This window comes from Oncorhynchus clarkii, chromosome 20 (genome assembly GCF_045791955.1).
Source record: "Oncorhynchus clarkii lewisi isolate Uvic-CL-2024 chromosome 20, UVic_Ocla_1.0, whole genome shotgun sequence".
Lineage (NCBI taxonomy): Eukaryota > Metazoa > Chordata > Actinopteri > Salmoniformes > Salmonidae > Oncorhynchus > Oncorhynchus clarkii.
The window spans coordinates 27,463,349-27,487,952 of record NC_092166.1 but is presented as its reverse complement, the minus strand read 5'-3'; the positions used below and the strand labels follow the sequence as shown (position 1 = coordinate 27,487,952).

Genomic DNA, 24,604 nt, shown 5'->3' with positions numbered 1-24,604 from the left:
GTCAAAGTGGGTTTCGCTTTCCATCGTCCATGTGTCAAACTGTTTATTGCCGCAAACAGTATTGTACCTTGGTATCTGTCCCGATCCTTCCGAGGATGATGGGGTTCCATTTTGTTCCACTGTGTTCTCCTCCAGCCCACATGAATCCCTGAAGGACAACCTAGGTTTTTACTAAGCGCATTTCAACAAAGTTACTGTCTATCTTGACAGATAAATAAATAAAGTCATTTTAAATATCAACTGAAATATATATATCAGAGATGTAAAAAGTATAAAACCAGAGGACGCATATCTCACATTCTAGGGCCAGGCAAATTTTGCGTGTCCCGGCACCATCTCCAAGTTGATCTGAAGGTTGTCGATCTCCGAGGTCCTTTTGCTGCTCATGGTGGCTCGCAGGGACTTCTTGTGACAGGCCTCCTGTTTTTTATGCTTCTGCCCCTGCTTCCGTGTTGGTTTCTGTGTCAGTGGCTGCAGCTGGGGCTCTGTTGAGAGCTGATCCTGAGGTGCGTTAGTGTTGACTGAGGAGCTGGGGGGGTTGGTGCCACCATGGCAATCTCTGGGGTAGTGTCTGAAGCACTCGAAGGCATCGCTGCACTTCTCGCAGGTGCTGCTACAACGTCTGTACCCGGCGAGGGCTTGGTTGGCAGATGAGTTGGTGGAACAGGACTGGTCGTGTCCTGGTGGTCTGCGGAGCGAACGGAGGCTAACCTGGACCACAGAGCCGGAGCGGCACTTCCCCACAGCGCCTTGGGAGCAGGAGCACAGGCAGCCCTTCAGACAGGCCCTGCGAAAGCTCAGCAGGGCCCGGTACATCACCCTGCGGAAGTTGGGCCTGAGCAGCAGGTAGATGATGGGGTTGTATATGGTGGAGGACTTGGAAAACATTGCGAGTATGGCGAACGCCAATGGTGGGATGTTCTCCATGTGTCCAAACGCTGCCCACATCGACACCACAGCATAAGGGCTCCACGCTGTGAAGAAACCGATACAGACAGCAACACTCAGCTGGAGGAGAAAGATAAACAATAGGACAGAAAAGGTGGGAAGGAAAGAGTGAGAGAGAGAGAGAGAGAGCAAATGTTATTTAACAGTTTAACAAGATCTATTGGCAGATGGCGTTTTAGTGCACTAGGCACTCCATTCACAACTGACTGACTCCCGAGGATTGAATGATTGAAATAGGAATTGAGATTATTTTAACAACACGGTTAGAGCGAGGGATATTAGGGCCTATCTGACTGCCACTGATTGGATGAAGAGCGTAAGAAGGTATTGGTGAAGCGTTCTCGTATGGATCCTGAGCCAAACGTATAGCAAGGAAGGCTGTGGCTGATGATGCCCACTAAGCTGGGGGTGCAGCAGGCACCCGACTCCACATCCATCATAATGCATTCCTGTATAACTAGCCAAATCCCTCTGATGAGAACCTCCCATCACTAGGGGATTTACTGAGGTCACTTCCAATCTCAGGGAGAGAGACGGATGAAGAGAGAGAGAGAGATGGAGCTGAGCTTTAGAAAGTCACCTGTCTCTGAAGCGAGGCTTTTGATATAAAATATATATATATATATATTTCACCCGTCGCTTCGTTCCTCTAAATGTGTTTACTTCTGACTCCTAGGCCCTCCCTTTTCAATATGGAGGATGACGTTGGAATCACGCCTCAGAGAAGAGTCCCCAACCAGAGTGGGTTTCCTGATAATAAGATTTGCATCAGTCTCCGGTGTGAGGGTGGGACCATCACCCCTGGAGCGGGGCTGGTAGCAGGGAGAGGTGTGTGTGTGTTGCGTTGCGTTCACGCACATACTGTACTGTACATGACTGGGAGAGGATGAGTACTTTAATAAAGCCCCTATGAGGGTGAATATACAGGTACAGAAATAAAGGAGAGAGAGTGAAAGAGAGCGGGAACAAGAAAGGAGGAAAGAGAGAGACCGGAAGAGAGAGCAAAAGGGGAGGACTACATAAAGCAAAGAAATGGAGACAGGTATTTACTAATCCTAATCTATATCCTGCACTGATCTTGCCTGACGACTAAAACTGAATTCTTCCCGCTGATCTATGTTCGCTATACACTTCAGGCTGAGACTGCCATCGTTGAAGCCATTTGTGGTGATGTCAAAATGACAGGTGTTGTACAAAACAAAGTCATCAGCGATTGGATCATCTCTAACCAATCAGCGTATCAAAGCCAATGACGAATTTTCAAAACGCCGTTTTACCTATGTGTGTTCTGGCTTTTTACTCATTTCTACAGTACACAGAAATTACTCATTTCTACAGTACACAGAAATTACTCATTTCTACAGTACATTGTTGAATAATAGTGAAGACATCAAAATATGAAATAAATATATGGAATCATGTAGTAACCAAAAAAAGTGTTAAACAAATCTAAATATATTTTATATTTGAGATTCTTCATAGGAACCACCCTTTTTGCCTTGATGACAGCTTTAGGCATTCTCTCAACCGGCCTTATGAGGTAGTCACCTGTAATACAGATGTGCCTTGTTAAAAGTACACTTTTGACTCACCACCTGGATTCGGTCTTATGTAGCAAAATGTGAAATGTGTTTGTGACATTGAATAAAAGTAGAGACTCAGAACTACAAAATGATATTTCATACACTGCATTTGAGGAACAATCGGAAAGTCACTCAATTGGGATGGTTTGGGATGAGTCGGACCGCAGCATTCCTCATGAAGCTGGTTGAGTGTGCAAAGTGTGCAAAGCTGTCATCAAGGCAAAGGGTGGCTACTTTGAAGAATCTAAAATCTAAAATATATTTTGATTTTATTTGTTTAACACTTTTTTGGTTACTACATGATTCCGTATGTGTTATTTCATTGTTTTGATGTCTTCACTGTTATTCTACAATATAGTAAATATAAAGAAAAACTATTGAATGAGTAGGTGTGTCCAAACTTTTGACTACTACTGTATATTTATCCCTTTTTAAAATCAACAGTTGTCAGTACATGCTTTACGGTACAGTACCCCCTGTTAGACTCTGTTAGTGCTCACCTTCACAATAACAGCCTGGATGTTGCTCATCTTGGCCGGCCGGGCCTCGTGATGTTCCATGGCCTTACGAGAGGCTCGAACCGTCATCAGGATGCCCGTGTAGGATACCGTGATGATGCAGCAGGGCACGATGTAGCACAAGATAAAGAGCGCCATTGTGTAGGAGCGGGCCACGGGGTGCAGGTTGGACAGGCGCCAGTCGATGCAGCAGGCTGTGCCATATGGCTCTGGACCATACTCACCCCAGTGGGCCAGAGGGGAGAAGGCGAACACCAGGGCCCAGACCCATGCACAGACTATCAGCAGACGGCCATGCCCCGGGTTGAATCGGTTACCTGAATGGACGAATGGATGGGTAGAGAGATGGATGGGGGATGCGTGGGGAGATGGATTCATGGGGAGATAGATAAGGAGATGGATGGATGGACCGAAGGATGGATGGATAGAACGATGGATGGATGGATCGATCGATCAATAGTGGGGAGAAGGATGGATGGATGGGGAGATGAGAGATGGATGATGGATGGGAGAAGGATGGATAGATGGATGGATTGATTGATGGAGAGATGATGGATGGATGGATGGATAGGGAGATGGATGGATGGATGGATGGGGGAGATAGTCAGCTTAATAGGATAGCATGGTCATCATTAGAGATTCTGATAAGCACAGGTGGGGATTTCTAAAACTGAAAATGTCATAGGGCAATATTTTGACAGGTACACATTTTTCAGAACTCTTTTGAATGCTCCCAGAGTGATTTTCTCAATTTCCAGACCTGGGTATGTTATGGCGCACATACTAAATACATGGATAACTGATCCATTATGTACTAGACCATATTTAGAAAGAACAGCAATGAGAGAATACATTAATAACTCATTTGTTAGAGCGTGCCTCAGCTGGATGGCACAATTTTTGCCAACATCACAAGCCATACTAATTGAGTGTTGGTTAGTCAGTTGCAAGTGGACTTGTCAGCCATCAAAGCAGTGGCTGATGTTTGTTCGGTCACTGAGGAATTATCTACTTCTTTTGATTATCTAGTTCCTTTGAACTTTAGATTTTCGCCCCATCAATAAATCAACAGTCAACTACTTAGTGTCGACTTTTACTAATCCTCTGTCAATTCCATGGGCAAGACTAGGCCCAGGCTCTTTGATGACTTACCGTAGAGAGGATAACATACTTTCACAAAACACACCATGCTCAACAGGGTGAGAGTGGTCAGACTGCAGATCCCAAACAACACGCTGCAGAACGCGTAGATCAAACACACCGTTTTCCCAAACAGCCACCTGAGGGAGAGGGGGAGGAACAGAAAGAGAGGGAACAAGCGGGAGGGGTCAGAAACGCCGTAGATGGAGAGAGGGAATTAGAGGGATAAATAGAGAAGGGGGGGAGAAATACCGAAAGAGAGAGAGAGTGAGAACACACTGACCATTCAATGTACAGTAAAGCAGGACCTGTCACCACACAACCAAACTAGAAAGGTCATTGTACCTCGACAATTGGAGTGGATAGTTTTTAATCCAAACCCAACACCTTTACTAATCTGCATTTACACAGTGTCGTGGCATAAGGCCAGCGTTAGACATCAAAACCTTTAGTCAAAACACTACAGTTTCCTGCACTGTAAAAAAAAAGGTTAAATCCTTTTGGTTTTTACATTAACTTAATGTACCTTTTATTTACAGTAATGTACAGGCAATTGTCTGCCAGTAAGTTACCGTAACAAAACTACAAGATTCCTTTACAGTGTGTCTGTGAAGTATAGGAGCCAGTCACATGTGAGGTGAAGCATTTCCTCTCCTCTCCAATGGGCTGCTACTGTGGCTTGGGAACTGCACTGTGCTGGCCTGGAAATGTCCTTTTCACATGATCCTTTCCAGGAGGATCCAGTGGATGAGTAACCAGGTCAGACAGCACAGTACAGCTTGGCTTGGCACTGTAAAATAGTATACAGTGCCAGACCTGGGTACTCCCTTATTTCACTATTGTTTGATGGTTTGTACAGTTCCTGTGGTAGATATTTGCTAGGCTTGGCTCTGTGGTGTAAACATGGGTGTACAGTACTTGTGGTAGATGCTGGAGGTGATGGCCATGGGGTAGAGGGACAGGGTCAGACCCATGTCGCTGATGGCCAGGTTGATAATGAAAATCTCAGCTGGTTTGAGCAGGCGCTTCTTCTTGTAGGAGACGTAGAGCAGTGTGCTGTTGCCAAACAGAGAGCACACACCTGCAGACCAGAGAGAGAGACAGAGACACCACTCAGTACTCTGCTGTGATAATTACCACAAAGACGGATACGCCTCAGGACAACAACTGGAGGGGTATATAAATATGCAGAAATATGAACACTAGAACGGGCACGGCTGTACTGTCGAATGGCCGTGTTCTGTTGGGTATGTCCGTTCTAGTAATTCTATGTCTATGCCTGTAATCAGTATAGTTAAAGAACATGTTTGAAATAAATGACGTCCCAATGGGGCTGTGTCCCAATGTTATATTAAGGGCAGTGTTCAGAGTCAATGAATATGGTATATTATTTCCCCAGACTTTTCCTATCAAGGGAGCGTAATTACACATTGATGTAACTAATGAACAAGGACACTCCATAAATCTAAACGGAACATAAATATAAATTCAACATGCAACAATTTCAAAGATGTTGCTGTTCGTATAAGGAAAATTCATTAGGCCCTAATCTATGGATTTCACATGACTGGGAATACTGATGTGCATCTGTTGGTCACAGATACCTTCTTTCTTCTTTTTTTAAAAATTTAGTGGTGTGGATCAGAAAACTGGTGTGACCACCATTTGCCTCATGCAGCGCGACATCTCCTTTGCATATAATATATTTAATTAATTGATCAGGCTGTTGATTGTGGCCTGTGGAATGCTGTCCCACTGCTCTTCAAAGTCTGTGCCAAGTTGCTGGAAATTGCATTTCTTGTCCATAGCTCATGCATGCCCATACCATAACCCCATGGGGCACTCTGTTCCCAATGTTGACAACATCAAACCGCTCCCCAAGCGACGCCAAACACGTTGTCTGCCATCTGCCCAGTACAGTTGAAACCGGGATTCAGCCATAAAGAGCACACTTCTCCAACATGACAGTGGCCATCGAAGGTGAGCATTTTCCCAATGAAATTGGTTACGATGCTGAACTGCAGTCAGGTCAAGACCCTGGTGTGGATGACGAGCACGCAGATGAGCTTCCCTGAGACGGTTTCTGACAGTTTGTGCAGAAATTATTCAGTTGTGCAAACCCACCCATCAGCTGGCAGGGTGGCATGTCTCAGACGATCACGCAGGGGAAGAAAACAGATGTTGAGGTCCTGGGCTGGCGTGGTTTTACATGATCTACGGTTATGAGGCCGGTTGGACGTACTGTCAAATTCTCTAAAACAACGTAGGAGGTGGCTTATGGTAGAGAAATTAACATTACATTCTCTTGCAACAGTTCTGGTGGACACTCCTGCAGTCAGCATTCTAATTGCACGCTCCCTCAAAACTTGAGACATCTGTGGTATTGTGGTGTGTGACAAAACTCAATTTTAGAGTGGCCTTTTATGCCCCCCGCACAAGGTGCACCTGTGTAATGCTCATACTGTTTAATCAGCTTCTTGATATGCCACATCTGTCAGGTAGATGGATCATGTTGGCAGAGGAGAAATGCTCACTAACAGGGATGTAAACAAATTTGTGCACAGAATTTGAGAGAATTCTATGCGTATGGAACATTTCTGGGATCTTTTATTTCAGCTCATGAAACAAGGCACCAACACCTTACATGTTACCATTATATTTTTGTTCAGTATAGAAGTACAAAGGTTTTAAAACATTGCGTTGTTTAGAAGGAGTGCAAGGGCGATTTGAGTTATTGTACACGCGCACTTCACAGAGCGTGTGTGTCCCAAACAGAAATATGCGAATACATGCTAGAACACTCAAATAGGCTCTTGCTAGCTCGTGCTTGGCTTTGCTCACCTCCTTTATTGTCCTGCCCACTAGGATTAATTTTATACCACTGGAAACAACAAGCTGTGGTCTATCTTGGTTTAGTTATAAAAATCTTTGTTCCCCGTGTCACTTGCTCACAGTACACCACCCAAAGACAATGACACCAAAGACAAAGACAATGACCACCCAAAATAAGCCCAAAATGCCTGAAAACTAGCCCACTTTTTTCTGTAGCAAGAGAGGAATTGCCACCCTTTTTCCATAACGTTATCGAGTCAATTAAAACTTCTTAAGGATCGGTGTCCCACTATCGGGACAACTTCCGTGAAACTTGAGGACGGGGAATTCAAATAAATAATCATAAATATTATGGATTTTAAACATTTAGGTACATATAAGTATCTTATATCGGTTGAAAGCTTAAATTATTGTTAATAATCTAACTGCACTGTCCGATTTACAGTAGCCATTACAGCGAAAACATGCCACACGATTGTTTGAGGACGGCGCCCAACGTCAAAATATTTTTCCACCAGTACAGGTTTCATACATTCACATATAACAATTAAATATTCACTTACTTTTTGAAAATCTTTCTCTGATTTGTCATCCCAGCTATAACATTTAGTCTTGTTTTGTTAGATAAAATCCTTCCTTTATAGCCCAAAAAATCTGTTTAGTTGGCACCATCGATTTGAGTAATCCACTCGTTCAACTTGCAGAGAAAGGAATCTGAAAATCTACCCCTAAACTTTGTTTCAACAAGTCAAAATACATTTATATTTACTCCTCAGATTCCCTAAAATGTAATCAAACTATAATATTTGTTTCGGAAAGAAGTATGTTCAATAGGAAACCGATTTTAACAGGTGCGTAATGTCTTCATGCCGCGCACAAACACGAATTTCCAAGACTGTGACCTACTAAAACTGATATTTCTTATTCGTTTTTGAAGTTACAAGCCTGAAACCTTGAACATAGACTGCTGACAGCCCGTGGAAGCCATAGGAATTGCATTCAGGGAGCTAATTCTCAATATGACCTTTCTCTTGCATTTCTAATAGAATGGTCTCTCTCTCAAAAAAAATTCAGGTTGGTTTTTCTTTGGATTTTCTCCTAACATATCTATTGTGTTATATTCTCCATCATTATTTTAAAATTTCTACAAACTTCAAAGTGTTTTCTTTCCAATGGTACCAATTATTTGCATATCCTGACTTCATGGCCTGAGTTACAGGCAGTTTACTTTGGGCATGTCATTCAAGCAGGAAGTGGAGAAAAAAGGGTTCGAGCCCTAAAATTAAGAAGGAATATCCTTGTAACTTGTTACGACATTAGAAGCAAAATTCAGTTTTCATCAAAATAACTATTCTTGTAAGTTATGACATAATAAAGGAATTTGAATATGTTTCAAGACAAAAGATAATTCGCCCGTAAACTTGTCAGATCAATTACCATCAATGGATGTCGATTTAACTCATTTGACTGCTATGATTAAGCAATAAGGCACCAGGGGGTGTGGTATATGGCTAATATACTACCGCAGAGGGCTGTTCTTAAGCATGACCCAAAGCGGAGTGCTTACAACTTGCAGACTTGTTTTAGAGTTGCTGTGCGTTTTGTTGCCAACCTATTTTGCTAGTTGACAACTTTATGGTTTTTACTTTTTAATTACCGTTTATATATATATATTTTTTTTCCCTCAACTTTTTCACTCCGGACGCTTTATCTGGACACGGTTCGTCAGGACCTCCAACAGCCGAAGCTAAGTTGTAACATTAACATGATGCCTTCTAATTGCAGTCGCTGTACTCGCCTTACGGCGAGGATAGCTGTGCTACAAGCCCAGCTTCAGACGCAATCGTTAGGCAAGGGTAATTTCAGTGTAGGAAAGGATGAAACAGCGTCTGTGCCACCAGTAAGTACAGATAGTAGTATAAATCCCCTGGCACAGTCCCCGCAGCCGGACAACTTTCTCACGGTTTCTGGAAGGAAATGCTGTAGGAACACTCAACCGGTGTCGCTCATTCAGCTGACAGAAACTTTCAACCGGTTTTCCCCATTAAGCAGCAGGTCGGAGTCAGAGGCCGAGTCTTCTCTGGTCTCTACTCCTCCCGTTACGGGGTCTGAGACGCTGAAGCTTCCCACCATTACCTCTGACAAATTGAAAACTCTAGTCATTGGCGACTCTATTACCCGCAGTATTAGACTTAAAACGAATCATCCAGCGATCATACACTGTTTACCGGGGGGCAGGGCTACCGACGTTAAGGCTAATCTGAAGATGGTGCTGGCTAAAGCTAAAACTGGCGAGTGTAGAGAGTATAGAGATATTGTTATCCACGTCGGCACCAACAATGTTAAGATGAAACAGTCAGAGATCACCAAGCGCAACATAGCTTCTGCATGTAAATCAGCTAGAAAGATGTGTCGGCATCGAGTAATTGTCTCTGGCCCCCTCCCAGTTAGGGGGAGTGATGAGCTCTACAGCAGAGTCTCACAACTCAATCGCTGGTTGAAAACTGTTTTCTGCCCCTCCCAAAATATAGAATTTGTAGATAATTGGCCCTCTTTCTGGGACTCACCCACAAACAGGACCAAGCCTGACCTGCTGAGGAGTGACGGACTCCATCCTAGCTGGAGGGGTGCTCTCATCTTATCTACCAACATAGACAGGGCTCTAACTCCTCTAGCTCCACAATGAAATAGGGTGCAGGCCAGGCAGCAGGCTGTTAGCCAGCCTACCAGCATAGTGGAGTCTGCCATTAGCACAGTCAGTGTAGTCAGCTCAGCTATCACCATTGAGACCGTGTCTGTGCCTCGACCTAGGTTGGGCAAAACTAAACATGGCGGTGTTCGCCTTAGCAATCTCACTAGGATAAAGACCACCTCCATTCCTGTCATTATTGAAAGAGATCATGATACCTCACATCTCAAAACAGGGCTACTTAATGTTAGATCCCTTACTTCAAAGGCAATTATAGTCAATGAACTAATCACTGATCATAATCTTGATGTGATTGGCCTGACTGAAACATGGCTTAAGCCTGATGAATTTACTGTGTTAAATGAGGCCTCACCTCCTGGCTACACTAGTGACCATATCCCCCGTGCATCCCGCAAAGGCGGAGGTGTTGCTAACATTTACGATAGCAAATTTCAATTTACAAAAAAAAAAATGACGTTTTCGTCTTTTGAGCTTCTAGTCATGAAATCTATGCAGCCTACTCAATCACTTTTTATAGCTACTGTTTACAGGCCTCCTGGGCCATATACAGCGTTCCTCACTGAGTTCCCTGAATTCCTATTGGACCTTGTAGTCATAGCAGATAATATTCTAATCTTTGGTGACTTTAATATTCACATGGAAAAGTCCACAGACCCACTCCAAAAGGCTTTCGGAGCCATCATCGACTCAGTGGGTTTTGTCCAACATGTCTCTGGACCCACTCACTGTCACAGTCATACGCTGGACCTAGTTTTGTCCCATGGAATAAATGTTGTGGATCTTAATGTTTTTCCTCATAATCCTGGACTATCGGACCACCATTTTATTACGTTTGCAATTGCAACAAATAATCTGCTCAGACCCCAACCAAGGAACATCTAAGTCATGCTATAAATTCACAGACAACACAAAGATTCCTTGATGTCCTTCCAGATTCCCTCTGTCTACCCAAGGACGCCAGAGGACAAAAATCAGTTAACCACCTAACTGAGGAACTCAATTTAACCTTGCGCAATACCCTAGATGCAGTTGCACCCCTAAAAACTAAAAACATTTCTCATAAGAAACTAGCTCCCTGGTACACAGAAAATACCCGAGCTCTGAAGCAAGCTTCCAGAAAATTGGAACGGAAATGGCGCCACACCAAACTGGAAGTCTTCCGACTAGCTTGGAAAGACAGTACCGTGCAGTACCGAAGACCCCTTACTGCTGCTCGATCATCCTATTTTTCTAACTTAATTGAGGAAAATAAGAACAATCCGAAATTCCTTTTTGATACTGTCGCAAAGCTAACTAAAAAGCAGCATTCCCCAAGAGAGGATGACTTTCACTTTAGCAGTGATAAATTCATGAACTTCTTTGAGGAAAAGATTATGATTATTAGAAAGCAAATTACGGACTCCTCTTTAAATATGCGTATTCCTTCAAAGCTCAGTTGTCCTGAGTCTGCACAACTCTACCAGGACCTAGGATCAAGAGAGACGCTAAAGTGTTTTAGTACTATATCTCTTGACACAATGATGAAAATAATCATGGCCTCTAAACCTTCAAGCTGCATACTGGACCCTATTCCAACTAAACTACTGAAAGAGCTGCTTCCTGTGCTTGGCCCTCCTATGTTGAACATAATAAATGGCTCTCTATCCACCGGATGTGTACCAAACTCACTAAAAGTGGCAGTAATAAAGCCTCTCTTAAAAAGCCAAACCTTGACCCAGAAAATATAAAAAAAACTATTGGCCTATATCGAATCTTCCATTCCTCTCAAAATTTTTAGAAAAGGCTGTTGCGCAGCAACTCACTGCATTCCTGAAGACAAACAATGTATACGAAATGCTTCAGTCTGGTTTTAGACCCCATCATAGCACTGAGACGGCACTTGTGAAGGTGGTAAATGACATTTTAATGGCATCGGACCGAGGCTCTGCATCTGTCCTCGTGCTCCTAGACCTTAGTGCTGCTTTTGATACCATCGATCACCACATTCTTTTGGAGAGATTGGAAACCCAAATTGGTCTACACAGACAAGTTCTGGCCTGGTTTAGATCTTATCTGTCGGAAAGATATCAGTTTGTCTCTGTGAATGGTTTGTCCTCTGACAAATCAACTGTAAATTTCGGTGTTCCTCAAGGTTCTGTTTTGGGACCACTATTGTTTTCACTATATATTTTACCTCTTGTGGATGTTATTCGAAAACATAATGTTAACTTTCACTGCTATGTGGATGACACACAGCTGTACATTTCAATGAAACATGGTGAAGCCCCAAAATTGGCCTTGCTAGAAGCATGTGTTTCAGACATAAGGAAGTGGATGGCTGCAAACTTTCTACTTTTAAACTCGGACAAAACAGAGATGCTTGTTCTAGGTCCCAAGAAACAAAGAGATCTTCTGTTGAATCTGACAATTAATCTTAATGGTTGTACAGTCGTCTCAAATAAAGCTGTGAAGGACCTCGGCGTTACTCTGGACCCTGATCTCTCTTTTGAAGAACATATCAAGACCGTTTCAAGGACAGCTTTTTTCCATCTACGTAACATTGCAAAAATCAGAAACTTTCTGTCCAAAAATGTGGCAGAAAAATTAATCCATGCTTTTGTCACTTCTAGGTTAGACTACTGCAATGCTCTACTTTCCGGCTACCCGGATAAAGCACTAAATAAACTTCAGTTAGTGCTAAATACGGCTGCTAGAATCCTGACTAGAACCCCAAAAAATTTGATCATATCACTCCAGTGCTAGCCTCTCTACACTGGCTTCCTGTCAAAGCAAGGGCTGATTTCAAGGTTTTACTGCTAACCTACAAAGCATTACATGGGCTTGCTCCTACCTATCTCTCTGATTTGGTCCTGCCATACATACCTACACGTACGCTACGGTCACAAGACGCAGGCCTCCTAATTGTCCCTAGAATTTCTAAGCAAACAGCTGGAGGCAGGGCTTTCTCCTATAGAGCTCCATTTTTATGGAACGGTCTGCCTACCCATGTCAGAGACGCAAACTCGGTCTCAACCTTTAAGTCTTTACTGAAGACTCATCTCTTCAGTGGGTCATATGATTGAGTGTAGTCTGGCCCAGGAGTGGGAAGGTGAACGGAAAGGCTCTGGAGCAACGAACCGCCCTTGCTGTCTCTGCCTGGCCGGTTTCCCTCTTTCCACTGGGATTCTCTGCCTCTAACCCTATTACAGGGGCTGAGTCACTGGCTTACTGGGGCTCTCTCATGCCGTCCCTGGAAGGGGTGCGTCACCTGAGTGGGTTGATTCACTGATGTGGTCATCCTGTCTGGGTTGGCGCCCCCCCTTGGGTTGTGCCATGGCGGAGATCTTTGTGGGCTATACTCAGCCTTGTCTCAGGATGGTAAGTTGGTGGTTGAAGATATCCCTCTAGTGGTGTGGGGGCTGTGCTTTGGCAAAGTGGGTGGGGTTATATCCTTCCTGTTTGGCCCTGTCCGGGGGTGTCCTCAGATGGAGCCACAGTGTCTCCTGACCCCTCCTGTCTCAGCCTCCAGTATTTATGCTGCAGTAGTTTATGTGTCGGGGGGCTAGGGTCAGTTTGTTATATCTGGAGTACTTCTCCTGTCCTATTCGGTGTCCTGTGTGAATCTAAGTGCGTGTTCTCTAATTCTCTCCTTCTCTCTTTCTTTCTCTCTCTCGGAGGACCTGAGCCCTAGGACCATGCCCCAGGACTACCTGAAATGATGACTCCTTGCTGTCCCCAGTCCACCTGACCGTGCTGCTGCTCCAGTTTCAACTGTTCTGCCTTATTATTATTTGACCATGCTGGTCATTTATGAACATTTGAACATCTTGGCCATGTTCTGTTATAATCTCCACCCAGCACAGCCAGAAGAGGACTGGTCTACCCCACATAGCCTTGTTCCTCTCTAGGTTTCTTCCTATGTTTTGGCCTTTCTAGGGAGTTTTTCCTAGCCACCGTGCTTCTACACCTGCATTGCTTGCTGTTTGGGGTTTTAGGCTGGGTTTCTGTACAGCACTTTGAGATATCAGCTGATGTTCGAAGGGCTATATAAATAAATTTGATTTGATTTGATTTTGGATACAACCGTTAGCCGTTGTATATTGGCCATATACCAAAAAATCCAGGGGTGTCTTATTGCTATTATAAACTGGTTACCAATGTAATTAAAACAGCAAAAATACGTATTTTTGTCATACCCCTGGTAAGAGTCTGAAACTTTCAGCGAAATCAGCATTCAGGGCTCGAACCCAGTTTATAATTAAGCAATAAGGCCTAAGGAGGTGTGGTATATGGCCAATATACCATGGCTAGGGCGTTCTTATGCACGACGCAACGTGGAGTATACGCGGTATAGCAACGAGGTATATTGGCCATATATCACAACCCCCCGAACTGCCTCATTGCTATTATAAACTGGTTACCAAAGTAATTATGGCAGTAAAAATAAATGTTTTGTCATACCAGCTGTCAGCCAATCAGCATTCAGGGATCAAACCACCCAGTTTATATTTGTACACAAATCTCTTTCACGCATCTGCATAACTACAGATCAATCCGACAGGAGAGTGTGAGTGATGAAAGTTGGACAGATGTTCTCAATTTCTGAGCAAAAAGACAAAAAAGTAAGAGATAAGAATAGCAAATAAGAGCAGCAGTAAATAACAATAGTGGGGCTATATACAGGGGGTACCGGTACAATGTGCAGGGCACCGGTGTCAAGGTAATATGTACATGTAGGTAGAGTTATTAAAGTGACTATGCATAGATAATAACAGAGAGTAGCAGCATCGTAAAGGAGGGGACATTTGATTAGCTGCTCAGGAGTCTTATGGCTTGGGAGTAGAAGCTGTTTAGAAGCCTCTTGGACCTAGACTTGGTGCTCCGGTACCACTTGCCGTGCGGTAGCAGAGAGAACAATCTATGACTAGGGTGGCTGGAGTCTTTGACAATTGTTAGGGCCTTCCTTTGACACCGCCTTTTATAGAGGTCCTGGATGGCAGAAAGCTTGGCCCCAGTGATGTACTGGGCCGTACGCACTACCGTCTGTAGTGCCTTGTGGTCGGAGGCCGAGCAGTTGCCATACCAGGCAGTGATGAAACCTGTCAGGATGCTCTCGATGGTGCAGCTGTAAAACATTTTGAGGATCTGAGGACCCATGCCAAATCTTTTCAGTCTCTTGAAGGGGAATAGGTTTTGTCGTGCCCTCTTCACAACTGTCTTGGTGTGCTTGGACAATGTTAGTTTGTTGGTGATGTGGACGCCAAGGAACTTCCCATTTAATTAACTTAACATGGCCATTAATAATGGCATAATAACACAAGCTCTCAACCTGCTCCACTACACCCCCGTCGATGAGATGGGGGGCGTGCTCGGTCCTCCTTTCCTGTAGTCCACAATCCTCCCCTATGTGCCAGATATTAGGACTACAACCCGTTATAAATGGCATATTTAAGAGATTGACATGTCATTTTAATAGGCATATACTACTGACTAAAAACTGGATATATGATTGTAATCCAATTTTGCCATGGTTTGCTTAGCAAGATGCAGGTAGCCTATAGCCCATGATAGGCTTACATCTAATTTCAGATGGGCTACAGTAGCCTAGTCAAGATATAGGCAAGGTGTAAACTGAACGATTTAGCAGCTTGCTTAGTTCAAATTGACAGACTAATTGATTCAACATGAATAACAAGGTGATTTCGAGATAAGAAGTGCTTGTGTTTCCCAATAGCCTGCTGGAATAGGCTTCTGAGGATGTGGTCATAATTTCAATCACCGAATGAAATATGAGTAATGTGTATATGAACTGAATATGCTGGTCAACAACAGCCAGCGTTTATTTTATTTACCTGTAGCCTAATCTGACTGCCTGTTACCGTCAATTTTATGCGTACTAACAATTGAACTGCAATTGCGACAGAGTTTTGATAACTTCCGATTTAATTAACTAAACCTGGCCATTAATAATGGCATAATAACACAAGGCTACAACAACAATAAGCTGTTATAGGCTATTTATTAAATCTGTTTACCAGTCTGTTTACCAGTGGGCTACACAAGTGGCACAAATTAATTGGCGATGACTCCAGTGAAATCGGGATTTCAACATATTTATTGTATCAAATGGTAGCCTACAATGGCATATACATTAATAGGCTACTTGATGGCCAACAGATGCAAATGCATCATTATCCACATCTAAATTTCACTGAGGACTTTTCCTCGTAACAGAAGCACACGAGGGAGTTCCATAACACTTACATTTCAAATTTCCACTCAGGCAGCCCCTCAGACCCAAGAACTGAGCATCCCTGAAACACATCAGTTCTAGCGTGTTAATATGTTTTATGGGAAAAAGGTTTGAAAAAATGTGTCTATATAATGATAATCTAAATAGCCGACCTACAACTGGTAAAACAGTTGTCACAACGTGAGAGCATTCTGCTCTGTCTCCTCTCACTCACATGACTCAGCCAGTAGTGGACTAAGCTTTTTGCTGCAGTGCTCTCTCAACACACACACACACACACACACACACACACACACACACACACACACACACACACACACACACACACACACACACACACACACACACACACACACACACACACACACACCCCGTAGGCCCTCCCCAGCCCACCACTCACTCACTCAGCACAGAGGCGCCGCCAGGGATTTTGGGCCCCATGAAAAGATATCAAATAAGGCTGCACCACCACAGGCCACACCAACCCTGCGCAATTGCTGTAACCACACACCTCCAAAACCCAATCGACCCATTCAAAGCTTTAAATAACTCTACCTTTGCAGGCTTACAACTCTCTTGTTGTCCAATATTTACTGTACGATATTTACTGACAGTGAGCTGTGAAAATATAACTCTGTGCAGACATGCATGCAACATTCTGCGTACAGTGGAATTCACTGTTTGATGCAAGACTGATACCCTCTATAAGAAATGTGCTAAATGCCATCTTTTACAGTCTAAATATAATTTTAATGGAAAATTCTCTTAACATTAATGAATAACTTAAAATAAATCTAACTTAAATATACATTAACCTCTTCAATTAAGATAAATGAACATGGTCATCTATAGAATTCTATAACAAACAAAATAATAAAATGAGCAGCAGATTTTTGAGCTATGTATACATAACGACTAGACAATAAGCAGCTATAAAAGTGGAAATGGAAAGTGGACAACAAAATGAAAAGGCCTGATGGTGGCGCTAGAGGAAAGGTCAAGAGGTCACCAAATCAATAGGTTTCTTCCACTTGGGGTCTTGATTGTGCACAACACATTTTATGGCAATCCAGCCATTACTTGAGATATATCTTGTTCTCAGTCTGTTCTCAGCCTGTTCTCAGCCTGTGGGCATCATGTGTGTTGTGATCCAATATCCACAGCCATGCCATTTAACAGTTATCACTGGCCCTTGCTCAGCCTTACTCACCAAGAGCCCAGCGCCGAGCCTTCTTGCTAGCATAGTCACTGATCAAGTCTTTGAAGTCCAGCTTTCTAGCTAACTGACATTCAATGGACAGCATGGCAAGACTGCAAAGCCTGTCCTGGGACATATTGGACCTCAAATAGTTTATCAGTTTTAGCTTACTGAAAGCTCTCGCCACCAGCAACGGTCACAGGCAGTGTGCAAAATATACGTAAAGCAATGCACAGTTCTCCAAAAATACTTTGCAGCTGCATCTTACAAATTGCATTCAGGAGACCAAGAGGGGACAAGTTAGGGGGGAAAGTGGCAGCATATACAGTGTTCAGGTGTCTCACTTCATTTTGAATCTCAGGTGTAAGATCTCTGGAATACTTCATGATCAGTGGCTGGCAAACAGAAGGGACTTAATCCTCACTAATCTGCCCAACTTTCAGAACAGCAGAAAATTATTCTAACATTTTTGCAGTGGTGTCAAACCTAGTGTCCAAGTCACTTGTTAGCAGTAAAAAAAAACACTGTTTTCCGAAACACCGTTGCTGCACTGTCCTGAGCTGTCTGTTTAGAGGTCTCATTATGGAATCTCTTCCTTTTCCTGTGGGGGCTGTGTTCCTTGCTAAATATGCGTAGCAATCAGTGTTGCCTCAGACAGGACGGACTCCCATCCATCTCTAAGAGCCTGCATCTCTTCCTTTAAGGCTCTGATATTGGCTGCCTCTGTGTCAAGTGAGATTTTTCCTGACTGAGGAATCATATTCCTGTCCTCAATGCATTGCAGTACCTGCAATTAGGCTAAATGACATGTCATTCAATACAATGCTGCTCACCTCCTTCTTCGGTTGGGAGTAGGGCTGGTTCAGGGGGATGGGGAGACAGGGCTGGTTCAGGGGTATGGGGATGAGGAGACAGGGCTGGTTCAGGGGTATGGGGATGAGGAGACAGGGCTGGTTCAGGGGTATGGGGATGGGGAGACAGGGCTGGTTCAGGGGGATGGGGATGGGGAGACAGGGCTGGTTCAGGGGTATGGGGATGGGGAGACAGGGCTGGTTCAGGGGTATGGGGATGGGGAGACAGGGCTGGTTCAGGGGTATGGGGATGGGGAGACAGGGCTGGTTCAGGGGTACGGGGATGGGGAGACAGGGCTGGTTCAGGGGTATGGGGATGGGGAGACAGGGCTGGTTCAGGGGTACGGGGATGGGGAGACAGGGCTGGTTCAGGGGTACGGGATGGGGAGACAGGGCTGGTTCAGGGGTATTAGGATCAGGAGACAGGGCTCGTTCAGGGGTATGGGGATGGGGAGACAGGGCTGGTTCAGGGGTATGGGGAGACAGGGCTGGTTCAGGGGTATGGGGAGGAGGAGACAGGGCTGGTTCATGGGTATAGGGATGGGGAGACAGGGCTGGTTCAGGGGTATTAGGATCAGGAGACAGGGCTCGTTCAGGGGTACGGGGATGGGGAGACAGGGCTGGTTCAGGGGGATGGGGAGACAGGGCTGGTTCAGGGGTATGGGGATGGGGAGACAGGGCTGGTTCATGGGTATGGGTATGGGGAGACAGGGCTGGTTCAGGGGTATGGGGATGGGGAGACAGGGCTGGTTCAGGGGATTGGGGATGGGGAGACAGGGCTGGTTCAGGGGTATGGGGATGGGGAGACAGGGCTGGTTCAGGGGTATGGGGATGAGGAGACAGGGCTGCTGAGCCTGAAGCAGCATCTGTTGGGCCTGGCACCAGGCAGGGGCAGGGACAACTGATTTAGTATGAATAGCTTGCTAAAAGTTTGCCCGCATTGATTAAATGTTGGCCAAAAGAGGAGCGAAATGAAAACACTCAGAATTTTCTGTGAAGATATTAAGTAGCTAATGTTAGGAGAGCAAAATTAGGCCTATTTCAATATGGACTAAGCTAACAGGTTAATTTCCACCACTCATGGACGACACCCACCTTCCTTTGTGATAAATTGGGTGACATTCTGTCGCCCTTTCTTTTCTCTCTTTTCATTTTTGGAAGCCATATTTTTCTTTAGGAAGCTGAGGCATGATGCTCCACCAGTTTGTTTGCCTTACCAATGACTGCTGGACATTTTATTTTTTTATTTTTTATTTCACCTTTATTTAACCAGTTAGGCCAGTTGAGAACAAGTTCTCATTTACAACTGGGACCTGGCCAAGATAAAGCAAAGCAGTGCGACAAAAACAACAACACAGAGTTACACATAAACAACCGTACAGTCAATAACACAAAAGAAAAGAAAAATAAAAAGATCTATGTACAGTGTGTGCAAATGTAGAAGAGTAGGGAGGTAGGCAATAAATAGGTCATAGAGGCTAAAATAATTGCAATTTAGCATTAATACTGGAGTGATAAATGTGCAGATGATGATGTGCAAGTAGAGATACTGGGGTGCAAAAGAGCAAGAAGGTAAGTAATATTATGGGGATGAGGTAGTCGGGTGTGCTATTTACAGATTGGCTGTGTACAGGTACAGTGATTGGTAAACTGCTCTGACAGCTGATGCTTGAAGTTTGAGAGGGAGATACAGTGCCTTGCGAAAGTATTCGGCCCCCTTGAACTTTGCGACCTTTTGCCACATTACAGGCTTCAAACATAAAGATATAAAACTTTATTTTTTTGTGAAGAATCAACAACAAGTGGGACACAATCATGAAGTGGAACGACATTTATTGGATATTTCAAACTTTTTTAACAAATCAAAAACTGAAAAATTGGGCGTGCAAAATTATTCAGCCCCCTTAAGTTAATACTTTGTAGCGCCACCTTTTGCTGCGATTACAGCTGTAAGTCGCTTGGGGTATGTCTCTATCAGTTTTGCACATCGAGAGACTGACATTTTTTCCCATTCCTCCTTGCAAAACAGCTCGAGCTCAGTGAGGTTGGATGGAGAGCATTTGTGAACAGCAGTTTTCAGTTCTTTCCACAGATTCTCGATTGGATTCAGGTCTGGACTTTGACTTGGCCATTCTAACACCTGGATATGTTTATTTTTGAACCATTCCGTTGTAGATTTTGCTTTATGTTTTGGATCATTGTCTTGTTGGAAGACAAATCTCCGTCCCAGTCTCAGGTCTTTTGCAGACTCCATCAGGTTTTCTTCCAGAATGGTCCTGTATTTGGCTCCATCCATCTTCCCATCAATTTTAACCATCTTCCCTGTCCCTGCTGAAGAAAAGCAGGCCCAAACCATGATGCTGCCACCACCATGTTTGACAGTGGGGATGGTGTGTTCAGCTGTGTTGCTTTTAAGCCAAACATAACGTTTTGCATTGTTGATAAAAAGTTACATTTTGGTTTCATCTGACCAGAGCACCTTCTTCCACATGTTTGGTGTGTCTCCCAGGTAGCTTGTGGCAAACTTTAAACGACACTTTTTATGGATATCTTTAAGAAATGGCTTTCTTCTTATCACTCTTCCATAAAGGCCAGATTTGTGCAATATACGACTGATTGTTGTCCTATGGACAGAGTCTCCCACCTCAGCTGTAGATCTCTGCAGTTCATCCAGAGTGATCATGGGCCTCTTGGCTGCATCTCTGATCAGTCTTTTCCTTGTATGAGCTGAAAGTTTAGAGGGACGGCCAGGTCTTGGTAGATTTGCAGTGGTCTGATACTCCTTCCATTTCAATATTATCGCTTGCACAGTGCTCCTTGGGATGTTTAAAGCTTGGGAAATCTTTTTGTATCCAAATCCGGCTTTAAACTTCTTCGCAACAGTATCTCGGACCTGCCTGGTGTGTTCCTTGTTCTTCATGATGCTCTCTGCGCTTTTAATGGACCTCTGAGACTATCACAGTGCAGGTGCATTTATACGGAGACTTGATTACACACAGGTGGATTGTATTTATCATCATTAGTCATTTAGGTCAACATTTGATCATTCAGAGATCCTCACTGAACTTCTGGAGAGAGTTTGCTGCACTGAAAGTAAAGGGGCTGAATAATTTTGCACGCCCAATTTTTCAGTTTTTGATTTGTTAAAAAAGTTTGAAATATCCAATAAATGTCGTTCCACTGTATGATTGTGTCCCACTTGTTGTTGATTCTTCACAAAAAAATACAGTTTTATATCTTTATGTTTGAAGCCTGAAATGTGGCAAAAGGTCGCAAAGTTCAAGGGGGCCGAATACTTTCGCAAGGCACTGTATAAGACTCCAGCTTCAGAGATTTTTGCAATTCGTTCCAGTCATTGGCAGCAGAGAACTGGAAGGAAAGGTGGCCAAAGGAAGTAATGGCTTTGGGGAAGACCGGTGCAATATATCTGCTGGAGTTTGTGCTACGGGTGAGTGTTGCTATGGTGACCAGGAGCTGAGATAAGGCGGGGCTTTACCGGGCAAAGACTTATAGATGACCTGGAGCCAGTGGGTTTGGCGACGGATATGTAGTGAGCGCCAGCCAACGAGAGCGTAGAGGTCACAGTGGTGGGTGGTATATGGGGCTTTGGTGTTAAAACGGATGGCACTGTGATAGACTACATCCAGTTTGCTGAGTAGAGTGTTGGGGGATATTTTGTAAATGACATCGGCAAAGTCAAGGATCGGTAGGAAAGTCAGTTTTACTAGAGTATGTTTGGTGGCATGAGTAAAGAAGGATTTGTTGCGAAAAAGGAAGCCGATTCTAGATTTAAATTTGAATTGGAGATGCTTATTGTGAGTCTGGAAGGAGAGTTTACAGTCTAACCAGACACCTAGGTATTTGTAGTTATCCACATATTCTAGGTCAGAACCATCCAGAGTAGTGATGTTAGTCGGGCGGGAGGGTGTGGGCAGCAATCGGTCGAAGAGCATGCACTTAGTTTTACTAGCATTTAAAAGCAGTTGGAGGCAGCAGAAGGAGTGTTGTATGGTATTGAAGCTCGTTTGGAGATTTGTTAGCACAGTGTCCAAAGAAGCGCCAGATGTATACAGAATTGTGTCGTCTGCGTAGAGGTGGATCAGAGAATCACCAGCAGCAAGAGAGACATCATTGATATATACAGAGAAAAGAGTCGCCCGAGAATTGAACCCTGTGGCTCCGCCATAGAGAATGCCAGAGGTCCAGACAACAGGCCCTCCGATTTGACACACTGAACTCTATCTGAGAAGTGTTTGGTGAACCAGGCGAGGCAGTCATTTGAGAAGCCAAGGCTATTGAGTCTGCCGATAAGAATGCGGTGATTGACAGAGTCGAAAGCCTTGGCCAGGTCGATGAAGACGGCTGCACAGTGCTGTATTTTATCGATGGCGGTTGTGATATCGTTTAGGACCTTGAGCATGGCTGAGGTGCACCCATGATCAGCTCGGAAACCAGATTGCATAGTGGAGAAGGTACGGAGGGATTCTAAATGGTCGGTTATCAAGGGTAACCACTTCTTACATGTCGGTTACATGTCACTTCATTGAAGATTTTTCGATGTCTAGCTGTCTTCTGGACTGCTTTGAGTTCAGTGACAGACACACCTCAGAGAACTTGGCAGAGGAACTGTTGAGAGTGGCCAGAGAATGGCAAGTAGATGGAAAAGTGGTCTGTTGTGTTAGCGACAATGCAACTAACATAACCAAAGCCATGAACATTTTCAGAATTTCCATCATCCAGGTCTTGCCCACACAATCAACCTGGTTGTAAGAGATGCTCTGAAGGTGATGAAGCCCACTGTGGACAAAGTGAAAGCATCTGTGGAATACTTCAACAGGAGCACAGCAGGTGCTGAAAAACGAAAGTCTACACAACGCCAGATGGGGATGCCTGAGCTGAGGCTTAAACAAGATTGCACTTCAAGGTGAAATTCAACATTTTATATGTTGAAGCTGTTTCTTGAGTCAAAGGATGCCATCATCTCTACCCTGGCCATTGTCAATGCACCTGTTGATGCTCTGACCCAAGAGGAATGTCAGGTGTTGGAGGAGGTGTGCAGAGTCCTGGAACCCTTTGAGCAGGTCACTGTGGAGATCAGTGGAGAGAGGTACCATAAGCAGTTATTACTACATCATTATTTAATCCAGTATTATATATGTATATATGAGCAGTAGATGAGAATGCAGTATCAGTAGACAAAACATGAACCTGAACTAATAAGTTACTGTTCTCTCTTTTCAGCTATGTGACAGCCTCAGAAATGATACTCCTGTTTAAGGGTCTGCAGCGAATCACTGCCAGCTGCCAGAGAGAAGCAAATGTAACTACAGGACATGTGACAGAGTTGATGGACACCCTATGTTGATGGACACCCTATGGACAGAAAGTTCCACAGAATGGAATATAATCACGTGCTATCAGAAACCTCTGCAATTGATTGATGAGGCTCTTCAAAGAATAACCTCAGCAGCAGGGAGGGACAGCCCCAGCAGTCAGCTGGCTCAGGCACCAGGGCAACAGAAAGATGAGGGATCAGATGGAGCAGAAGCACCAGCAGTAGTGCCTCAAACGTCTTCTGTTTGGATGCTGTTTGACGAGAGAGCAACTGGGGATGCAGCATGAAGGAATCCCTTAGCAGATGCCATAATGGAGGTGCGATCCAATTTGGAGGATCCTCTGAGCTGGTGGAAGAACAAGGCCTCTGTCTACCCACGGCCTACTAAAGTCATGAGAGGGAGACTCTGCATAGTGGCCACATCCCTTCCCCCTTAGAGGGTCTTCTCGAAAACGAGAGGTTAACTTTTTACCAAAAACAAGAAAAGAAAAATAAACCGTTGGTTTTATTTGTACATTGCAAATAAAATATTACATTAATGATGATAGGTTAATAATTTAATGTTGATTTTTTTAACCTAATGTTCTAATCATTTTTTAGGGCCCCTATCAGTCACAGGCCCTTAGAATTGTATTTAACTTTCCCACCCCATACGGCACCCCTGACTTAGCAACAGCTTGTCTCAGTGCCTGATAGTCACCAGCAGGTCACAGTGAAATCGATTTTAGTTTTTTTTAAAGAGAAATTACATGGCTGGCGGGGTGCAACTTAGAAGTAGCCAACAAAAGCCAATACATTTTCACCCGTGACATCATTTTCAAAGTTGCTCTATGTGGTTAGAAAGTGATGGACATGGCAACCCTGCCTACTCCTGCTAGAAACCGATACTGCACAAAACATGTGTACATATTATTCTGTAAATTGTGCCTTCCTGCATTAAATGTATGCTGACATATTTATTCTGTTCTACTGAGCCATTTACTTTATGTTTGTGTTCTTATCTTCTATTGTTTCTTCTTGTTGCATTGTCGAGAAGGAACCTGCAAATAAGCATTTCATTGGACATACCATGTGTATCCTCTACATTCTCTACATTCCTCTACATTCGAGGGGGGGGGGTGTAAGTGAACCCTTTTTTGAAGAGAGAGCTCACTTACCAAACACAGCATACACTATGGCTACTGTTATGTCCGCCGCCACAGGTATGTTTGAATGGAATGCAATGTCCTCAACGTTGGCAATCGCCCTCATCTGAAA

General features: G+C 44.0%; 1 protein-coding gene across 1 annotated transcript; it reads right to left on the bottom strand.

Annotated features, from left to right (window-relative positions):
* Positions 1-300: 300 nt before the first annotated feature.
* Positions 301-24,598, bottom strand: LOC139377362 (opsin-5-like). The gene is made up of 5 exons (XM_071120386.1): positions 24,505-24,598; positions 5,108-5,270; positions 4,202-4,329; positions 3,032-3,366; positions 301-1,008 (listed from the first exon to the last, which is right to left on the bottom strand). The coding sequence occupies exons 1-5, from the start codon at positions 24,596-24,598 to the stop codon at positions 301-303; spliced, it is 1,428 nt and encodes a 475-aa protein (XP_070976487.1).
* Between the last annotated feature and the right edge of the window lie 6 nt (positions 24,599-24,604).

Coding starts and splice junctions, on each gene's coding strand:
- LOC139377362 (XM_071120386.1), bottom strand. CDS start 24,598: ATGAGGGCGATTGCCAACGTTGAGGACATTGCATTCCATTCAAACATA. Junction 5,271..24,504: donor CATAGTGTATGCTGTGTTTG/GTAAGTGAGCTC, acceptor TCTGGTCTGCAG/GTGTGTGCTCTCTGTTTGGC. Junction 3,367..4,201: donor AGTATGTTATCCTCTCTACG/GTAAGTCATCAA, acceptor TCGTCCATTCAG/GTAACCGATTCAACCCGGGG.